Source organism: Amphiura filiformis, chromosome 17 (genome assembly GCF_039555335.1).
Source record: "Amphiura filiformis chromosome 17, Afil_fr2py, whole genome shotgun sequence".
NCBI classification, from domain to species: domain Eukaryota; kingdom Metazoa; phylum Echinodermata; class Ophiuroidea; order Amphilepidida; family Amphiuridae; genus Amphiura; species Amphiura filiformis.
In genome coordinates, this window is record NC_092644.1 from 38474897 (window position 1) to 38485161 (window position 10265).

At 35.4% G+C, this 10265-nt stretch overlaps 1 protein-coding gene across 1 annotated transcript in view; it reads left to right on the plus strand.

The window, feature by feature from the left end:
• The window catches only part of LOC140138428 (outer dynein arm-docking complex subunit 3-like), an 89356-nt gene extending 79363 nt beyond the window's left edge, over positions 1-9993 (plus strand). The window contains exons 11-13 of the mRNA XM_072160321.1: positions 7664-7801; positions 9293-9371; positions 9571-9993. Coding sequence (XP_072016422.1) covers positions 7664-7801; positions 9293-9371; positions 9571-9695 — 342 coding nt within the window. The 3' untranslated portion in view covers positions 9696-9993. The remainder of the gene's footprint in view (positions 1-7663; positions 7802-9292; positions 9372-9570) is intronic.
• The last annotated feature ends 272 nt before the right edge of the window (positions 9994-10265 follow it).

Below are 10265 nucleotides of genomic sequence, written 5' to 3' on the forward strand. Positions count from 1 at the left end.
GTGACATTCACATCAAGAGAACTAGCCTTTCAAAGTTCTATGGTGGATTCCGAAAATAGGCAAATTTTCAACATTTTGACCATTCATGCTTATTCTTCTAAATTTGCATTGAATTCCAATTTCTAGATAGTTTTTGACCGTCTTTCTGATAAAATTCGGTTTTAAATAAGAGTAAATTACGTTTAATAATTGCAAGGGTCTACTGTTAATGATTTTATAACAATCACCCCCCCCGCCCCCTAGAAAACCAAGATTTGCAGCTTTAAAAGGCATGCACCGTTTTGTCACCTTAAGCCCAAATTGCTTAAAATCCAAGAAATCTTGTTTTCACACAATTTGTGGCAATTTCTTGAACTTTGAAGGCCTCTGAGGGAATAATCTTAGCGCGAATTGCATCTAAAACGCATTAAATATATTCACTAACATGTAAGCCATCTATTAAAAAAAAAAAACTGCAATTTAATCAACAGCCATTTCAATTTGGGCTGAATCTCTGAAAAGCACGGTTTTACTCCTAGGCCCTTCGAAGGGCGCACACCACTAAATAATCGTCCCATTGAAATACGTGTAAAAACACCAGTTTTATTTATTCGTTTTGAGGCCTTTTCGGCGCTTTCTGAGAATTTTAATGATAACCAGTCGATTGCAAATCGATGAAAGTTTAACATATGTTTCAATGTATGGGTAGTCTTCCACCTCGTTTTCCCGGTAGGAGCCGCTAAACAGCGCCCTCACTGTTTTTGACATGCTCTCATGACTGTAAACCCGTTTCTGCCCATTTTTAATACGCGGACCTATTTTCTCGATAATTATAAAATGCGACTTTTTTAGTGATTCAAATTCATGCACAGGCTTTACACTTTCATTTAAGCTACAATTCGCTACTCTTTCTGATTATTAGTCCAAAGAGCAGCCCATAATACCGCAAAACTTTCTGAATTTTACTGAACTCAGTAGGGTTGCACAAATGGCGCATTGATTTAGTGGTGTGCTCCCTTCAAGGGTTTTTGATGTTCATAAAATTGAGTTCTTTTATCTTTTCTTGAAATATAAAATGCTTTGAGTAAAACTCTTTAAATTTAGTGCTCTGTGACATTCACATCAAGAGAACTAGCCTTTCAAAGTTCTATGGTGGATTCCGAAAATAGGCAAATTTTCAACATTTTGACCATTCATGCTTATTCTTCTAAATTTGCATTGAAGTCCAATTCTCTAGATAGTTTTTGACCGTCTTTCTGATAAAATTCGGTTTTAAATAAGAGTAAATTACGTTTAATAATTGCAAGGGTCTACTGTTAATGATTTTATAACAATCACTCCCCCCGCCCCCTAGAAAACCAAGATTTGCAGCTTTAAAAGGCATGCACCGTTTTGTCACCTTAAGCCCAAATTGCTTAAAATCCAAGAAATCTTGTTTTCACACAATTTGTGGCAATTTCTTGAACTTTGAAGGCCTCTGAGGGAATAATCTTAGCGCGAATTGCATCTAAAACGCATTAAATATATTCACTAACATGTAAGCCATCTATTTAAATCGAAAAACTGCAATTTAATCAACAGCCATTTCAATTTGGGCTGAATCTCTGAAAAGCACGGTTTTACTCCTAGGCCCTTCGAAGGGCGCACACCACTAAATAATCGTCCCATTGAAATACGTGTAAAAACACCAGTTTTATTTATTCGTTTTGAGGCCTTTTCGGCGCTTTCTGAGAATTTTAATGATAACCAGTCGATTGCAAATCGATGAAAGTTTAACATATGTTTCAATGTATGGGTAGTCTTCCACCTCGTTTTCCCGGTAGGAGCCGCTAAACAGCGCCCTCACTGTTTTTGACATGCTCTCATGACTGTAAACCCGTTTCTGCCCATTTTTAATACGCGGACCTATTTTCTCGATAATTATAAAATGCGACTTTTTTAGTGATTCAAATTCATGCACAGGCTTTACACTTTCATTTAAGCTACAATTCGCTACTCTTTCTGATTATTAGTCCAAAGAGCAGCCCATAATACCGCAAAAACTTTCTGAATTTTACCGGAACTCAGTAGGGTTGCACAAATGGCGCATTGATTTAGTGGTGTGCTCCCTTCAAGGGTTTTTTGATGTTCATAAAATTGAGTTCTTTTATCTTTTTCTTGAAATATAAAATGCTTTGAGTAAAACTCTTTAAATTTAAGTGCTCTGTGACATTCACATCAAGAGAACTAGCCTTTCAAAGTTCTATGGTGGATTCCGAAAATAGGCAAATTTTCAACATTTTGACCATTCATGCTTATTCTTCTAAATTTGCATTGAATTCCAATTTCTAGATAGTTTTTGACCGTCTTTCTGATAAAATTCGGTTTTAAATAAGAGTAAATTACGTTTAATAATTGCAAGGGTCTACTGTTAATGATTTTATAACAATCACCCCCCCGCCCCCTAGAAAACCAAGATTTGCAGCTTTAAAAGGCATGCACCGTTTTGTCACCTTAAGCCCAAATTGCTTAAAATCCAAGAAATCTTGTTTTCACACAATTTGTGGCAATTTCTTGAACTTTGAAGGCCTCTGAGGGAATAATCTTAGCGCGAATTGCATCTAAAAACGCATTAAATATATTCACTAACATGTAAGCCATCTATTTAAATCGAAAAAACTGCAATTTAATCAACAGCCATTTCAATTTGGGCTGAATCTCTGAAAAGCACGGTTTTACTCCTAGGCACTTCGAATGGCGCACACCACTAAATAATCGTCCCATTGAAATACGTGTAAAAACACCAGTTTTATTTATTCGTTTTGAGGCCTTTTCGGCGCTTTCTGAGAATTTTAATGATAACCAGTCGATTGCAAATCGATGAAAGTTTAACATATGTTTCAATGTATGGGTAGTCTTCCACCTCGTTTTCCCGGTAGGAGCCGCTAAACAGCGCCCTCACTGTTGTTGACATGCTCGCATGACTGTAAACCCGTTTCTGCCCATTTTTAATACGCGGACCTATTTTCTCGATAATTATAAAATGCGACTTTTTAGTGATTCAAATTCATGCACAGGCTTTACACTTTCATTTAAGCTACAATTCGCTACTCTTTTCTGATTATTAGTCCAAAGAGCAGCCCATAATACCGCAAAAACTTTCTGAATTTTACCGGAACTCAGTAGGGTTGCACAAATGGCGCATTGATTTAGTGGTGTGCTCCCTTCAAGGGTTTTTTGATGTTCATAAAATTGAGTTCTTTTATCTTTTTCTTGAAATATAAAATGCTTTGAGTAAAACTCTTTAAATTTAAGTGCTCTGTGACATTCACATCAAGAGAACTAGCCTTTCAAAGTTCTATGGTGGATTCCGAAAATAGGCAAATTTTCAACATTTTGACCATTCATGCTTATTCTTCTAAATTTGCATTGAATTCCAATTCTCTAGATAGTTTTTGACCGTCTTTCTGATAAAATTCGGTTTTAAATAAGAGTAAATTACGTTTAATAATTGCAAGGGTCTACTGTTAATGATTTTATAACAATCACCCCCCGCCCCCTAGAAAACCAAGATTTGCAGCTTTAAAAGGCATGCACCGTTTTGTCACCTTAAGCCCAAATTGCTTAAAATCCAAGAAATCTTGTTTTCACACAATTTGTGGCAATTTCTTGAACTTTGAAGGCCTCTGAGGGAATAATCTTAGCGCGAATTGCATCTAAAACGCATTAAATATATTCACTAACATGTAAGCCATCTATTTAAAAAAAAAAACTGCAATTTAATCAACAGCCATTTCAATTTGGGCTGAATCTCTGAAAAGCACGGTTTTACTCCTAGGCCCTTCGAAGGGCGCACACCACTAAATAATCGTCCCATTGAAATACGTGTAAAAACACCAGTTTTATTTATTCGTTTTGAGGCCTTTTCGGCGCTTTCTGAGAATTTTAATGATAACCAGTCGATTGCAAATCGATGAAAGTTTAACATATGTTTCAATGTATGGGTAGTCTTCCACCTCGTTTTCCCGGTAGGAGCCGCTAAACAGCGCCCTCACTGTTTTTGACATGCTCTCATGACTGTAAACCCGTTTCTGCCCATTTTTAATACGCGGACCTATTTTCTCGATAATTATAAAATGCGACTTTTTTAGTGATTCAAATTCATGCACAGGCTTTACACTTTCATTTAAGCTTACAATTCGCTACTCTTTCTGATTATTAGTCCAAAGAGCAGCCCATAATACCGCAAAAACTTTCTGAATTTTACCGGAACTCAGTAGGGTTGCACAAATGGCGCATTGATTTAGTGGTGTGCTCCCTTCAAGGGTTTTTTGATGTTCATAAAATTGAGTTCTTTTATCTTTTTCTTGAAATATAAAATGCTTTGAGTAAAACTCTTTAAATTTAAGTGCTCTGTGACATTCACATCAAGAGAACTAGCCTTTCAAAGTTCTATGGTGGATTCCGAAAATAGGCAAATTTTCAACATTTTGACCATTCATGCTTATTCTTCTAAATTTGCATTGAATTCCAATTTCTAGATAGTTTTTGACCGTCTTTCTGATAAAATTCGGTTTTAAATAAGAGTAAATTACGTTTAATAATTGCAAGGGTCTACTGTTAATGATTTTATAACAATCACCCCCCCGCCCCCTAGAAAACCAAGATTTGCAGCTTTAAAAGGCATGCACCGTTTTGTCACCTTAAGCCCAAATTGCTTAAAATCCAAGAAATCTTGTTTTCACACAATTTGTGGCAATTTCTTGAACTTTGAAGGCCTCTGAGGGAATAATCTTAGCGCGAATTGCATCTAAAACGCATTAAATATATTCACTAACATGTAAGCCATCTATTTAAATCGAAAAAACTGCAATTTAATCAACAGCCATTTCAATTTGGGCTGAATCTCTGAAAAGCACGGTTTTACTCCTAGGCCCTTCGAAGGGCGCACACCACTAAATAATCGTCCCATTGAAATACGTGTAAAAACACCAGTTTTATTTATTCGTTTTGAGGCCTTTTCGGCGCTTTCTGAGAATTTTAATGATAACCAGTCGATTGCAAATCGATGAAAGTTTAACATATGTTTCAATGTATGGGTAGTCTTCCACCTCGTTTTCCCGGTAGGAGCCGCTAAACAGCGCCCTCACTGTTTTTGACATGCTCTCATGACTGTAAACCCGTTTCTGCCCATTTTTAATACGCGGACCTATTTTCTCGATAATTATAAAATGCGACTTTTTAGTGATTCAAATTCATGCACAGGCTTTACACTTTCATTTAAGCTACAATTCGCTACTCTTTCTGATTATTAGTCCAAAGAGCAGCCCATAATACCGCAAAAACTTTCTGAATTTTACCGGAACTCAGTAGGGTTGCACAAATGGCGCATTGATTTAGTGGTGTGCTCCCTTCAAGGGTTTTTTGATGTTCATAAAATTGAGTTCTTTTATCTTTTTCTTGAAATATAAAATGCTTTGAGTAAAACTCTTTAAATTTAAGTGCTCTGTGACATTCACATCAAGAGAACTAGCCTTTCAAAGTTCTATGGTGGATTCCGAAAATAGGCAAATTTTCAACATTTTGACCATTCATGCTTATTCTTCTAAATTTGCATTGAATTCCAATTCTCTAGATAGTTTTTGACCGTCTTTCTGATAAAATTCGGTTTTAAATAAGAGTAAATTACGTTTAATAATTGCAAGGGTCTACTGTTAATGATTTTATAACAATCACCCCCCCGCCCCCTAGAAAACCAAGATTTGCAGCTTTAAAAGGCATGCACCGTTTTGTCACCTTAAGCCCAAATTGCTTAAAATCCAAGAAATCTTGTTTTCACACAATTTGTGGCAATTTCTTGAACTTTGAAGGCCTCTGAGGGAATAATCTTAGCGCGAATTGCATCTAAAACGCATTAAATATATTCACTAACATGTAAGCCATCTATTTAAATCGAAAAACTGCAATTTAATCAACAGCCATTTCAATTTGGGCTGAATCTCTGAAAAGCACGGTTTTACTCCTAGGCCCTTCGAAGGGCGCACACCACTAAATAATCGTCCCATTGAAATACGTGTAAAACACCAGTTTTATTTATTCGTTTTGAGGCCTTTTCGGCGCTTTCTGAGAATTTTAATGATAACCAGTCGATTGCAAATCGATGAAAGTTTAACATATGTTTCAATGTATGGGTAGTCTTCCACCTCGTTTTCCCGGTAGGAGCCGCTAAACAGCGCCCTCACTGTTTTTGACATGCTCTCATGACTGTAAACCCGTTTCTGCCCATTTTTAATACGCGGACCTATTTTCTCGATAATTATAAAAATGCGACTTTTTTAGTGATTCAAATTCATGCACAGGCTTTACACTTTCATTTAAGCTACAATTCGCTACTCTTTCTGATTATTAGTCCAAAGAGCAGCCCATAATACCGCAAAAACTTTCTGAATTTTACGGAACTCAGTAGGGTTGCACAAATGGCGCATTGATTTAGTGGTGTGCTCCCTTCAAGGGTTTTTTGATGTTCATAAAATTGAGTTCTTTTATCTTTTTCTTGAAATATAAAATGCTTTGAGTAAAACTCTTTAAATTTAAGTGCTCTGTGACATTCACATCAAGAGAACTAGCCTTTCAAAGTTCTATGGTGGATTCCGAAAAGAGGCAAATTTTCAACATTTTGACCATTCATGCTTATTCTTCTAAATTTGCATTGAATTCCAATTCTCTAGATAGTTTTTGACCGTCTTTCTGATAAAATTCGGTTTTAAATAAGAGTAAATTACGTTTAATAATTGCAAGGGTCTACTGTTAATGATTTTATAACAATCACCCCCCCGCCCCCTAGAAAACCAAGATTTGCAGCTTTAAAAGGCATGCACCGTTTTGTCACCTTAAGCCCAAATTGCTTAAAATCCAAGAAATCTTGTTTTCACACAATTTGTGGCAATTTCTTGAACTTTGAAGGCCTCTGAGGGAATAATCTTAGCGCGAATTGCATCTAAAACGCATTAAATATATTCACTAACATGTAAGCCATCTATTTAAAAAAAAAAAACTGCAATTTAATCAACAGCCATTTCAATTTGGGCTGAATCTCTGAAAAGCACGGTTTTACTCCTAGGCCCTTCGAAGGGCGCACACCACTAAATAATCGTCCCATTGAAATACGTGTAAAAACACCAGTTTTATTTATTCGTTTTGAGGCCTTTTCGGCGCTTTCTGAGAATTTTAATGATAACCAGTCGATTGCAAATCGATGAAAGTTTAACATATGTTTCAATGTATGGGTAGTCTTCCACCTCGTTTTCCCGGTAGGAGCCGCTAAACAGCGCCCTCACTGTTTTTGACATGCTCTCATGACTGTACACCCGTTTCTGCCCATTTTTAATACGCGGACCTATTTTCTCGATAATTATAAAAATGCGACTTTTTAGTGATTCAAATTCATGCACAGGCTTTACACTTTCATTTAAGCTACAATTCGCTACTCTTTCTGATTATTAGTCCAAAGAGCAGCCCATAATACCGCAAAAACTTTCTGAATTTTACCGGAACTCAGTAGGGTTGCACAAATGGCGCATTGATTTAGTGGTGTGCTCCCGTAATTTAGCTAATTCTTGTTGACACCAATTTTTTAAAAATAATTTAACCAAAATAATAAAGGAAACTTTTTTACACTCTTCAATGATTATGTTTGTATTTACAGCCATTTAGGAGTACGTCTAACAATCCCGATGATGTTGTAGAAAAGCTTGCGACATGTGAAAACAAACTAATGCGTTTGATGGATTATGCCAAGATTAAGGACAGCGCGTCGTACGCCAAGATACTCAATAGTCCTGAGGTATTTGAATTATTTTTTCTTGCATGTTCAAATTTGTTATAAATATTGGAAATTATTGTGTCCATATTCTGGTACCCGTTATTAAATTCCGTCATCATTTATTATAATTGTAATGGTTAACACATCTATCTTATAGTATTAATTACGGTCTGATGAGTACAATCAAAACTGTTTCAAAAGTATGATGGGACAAAAATATTAATATTTTGAATTTTAGAAAATTGCTGCGGAACTTCCAAAAAAGCCCCTAAAATTTTCCCGTTTTAGACTTTTTGAACACCGTATCACCCAAAAGTGGACCATCTGTCAATTGTCCTACACTTTAGGAATTTTTTGTTTGCAAAATAAGCAACAAGTTGACCTTTGTAAATGAGAGGGGTAGGGCAACGAGAACTGAAAGAAAGGAAATAATTCCAATTTGGTATGTTAAGGGAACTGGAATGAGCGTTTTGAGCGTTTCGACAGCATTTTTTTGTGGGACATGAGAGCACATCAGACCTATCCAACTGCATTCTGAATACGAAGAATGTCTTTCTGATATCAAATAATTTTCATTTTATGAAATTCACGATATAATACAAATTTTATGACAAATTATTAAAATTTGATATTTTTCACATTTGGAGATATAACAGTCCTCGAAGTAAATTTTATAAATTTAATGATATAGTCTTTTACATACACTTTAAAAAGTGTATGTAGCTGGGATCAATTGAACATTTTGACCTTTTATATTGAAGATATGGATTTTTTTCCCAAAAAGACCTAATTTTTTTTGGTGTTTTGGGAAAAAAATCCATATCTTCAATACGAAAGGTCAAAATTTTCAATTGATCGTCGGCTTTCATCCCACCTACATACACTTTAGGTAGAAATCATCAGATTTATAAAGTTTACTTCGAGTACTGTTAAATATCAAAAATATCAATTTTAATGATTTGCCATAAAATGTGTATTACATTGCGAATTTCAAAAATCAAAATTATTTGATATCAGAAGACCATTCTTCGTATTCAGAATGCAATTTGATATGTCTGATGTGCTCTAATGTCCCACAATAAATACTGTCCAAACGTTCATACCCCACCCCTTAACAATGAGTTGAAATAATTAAAATTTGGTAACAAATCAACACATATAAATATACACGATCAGTGACTATGCAACTTATAAAGAGGAATTGGCAAGTTATTCTGTTTGAAAGTACATGCATGTACTTGTTGCGTTGTGCCACCTTTCTCTTGGGCTTGGGGGTTTTTGCTTTATTTTTTTTGCATTTGCTTATCATTTTATTGAATAATCTTCTCTTGTCCCCATTTTTGAATTAGTTTTTTATTCTATAGATTCGACTATTATCTTCAGTTTCTAAATTCATCCTCCGCCTCCACCGTACGCACTTTAATCGAGCTTTTTTTTCGATTTATTTATTTTTATTAGTAGGCTACGCTTCGATTTAATGATCACATTTTGAAAACTTTGGCTATTGTTTAGTTCCAGGAGTTTATGGAGAATAGACTGTCTGGCGAGAACCTGCGAGTCAGATTGGACGAACCCGATGCATACGATTCAGGTATTAATTTGTTTCTCCTATAGTTTGTTACCGTTATAGCATTAACGTGGAAATAAAACTTAATTGATCTCACTGTCATTCTGAATCATTTACCACAAAATTAATGTTTTATTTTACAAGGGTATCCAAAGATTTACTAAAACAGTTTTTGTTAAACCGTGGTAACTGGTTGAACTTGAATGTATTCTTCCAATCTTAGATGATTTCGGCTACGACAGTCAAGACAACGAGGACATGCAGACTGCTTCCGACATCAAGCGACAAGGACAGAATCTTATGGACTCAAGAAAAACTAAGAAACGAGGAAGAAAGAAGAAAAATTGATGTTTCATTGTTTTTATTCAGGCAACAAACAAGCACTGACGTCAAATGATTTTGTTTGTCAAATTGGTTGTATAATTGAGGTTTTTTGGTATATTTGTAACTTAATTTGGCGATTTATTCATAAGTTAATGGGGTCCATATGTTGTTAAAGATACCAATATTCATCAAGTGGGAAATCTAATTGATTAACAATCACACAAGGGGAAACCACAGACTGCTAGAATTAATGATTGCATAAAATAACGGTGCAGTTGGTTTATAACTCTAGTCTAAGAGACTAATAAACAGATTAACGAAGGTTTCATGCCATTATAACTTCTCTACAGAGTAATTGATTTTTGTCTTTCTCTTCTTGAACAAAAACAATACAACTAATTAGTACCTTATCAATCTATATCAAAATAACAACCGTTGACGCATATAACTCCTGCAATTCTCGCTATTCGCAATAAGGGCGCCGTCAGCGGTTTGCGATGTAATCGTGATGTATCATGATGTATCATGGGAAAAGGTCGACATCCAAGTCCGCGCAATAAGAATATTACCATGGTATTACATAGGAACACGTGA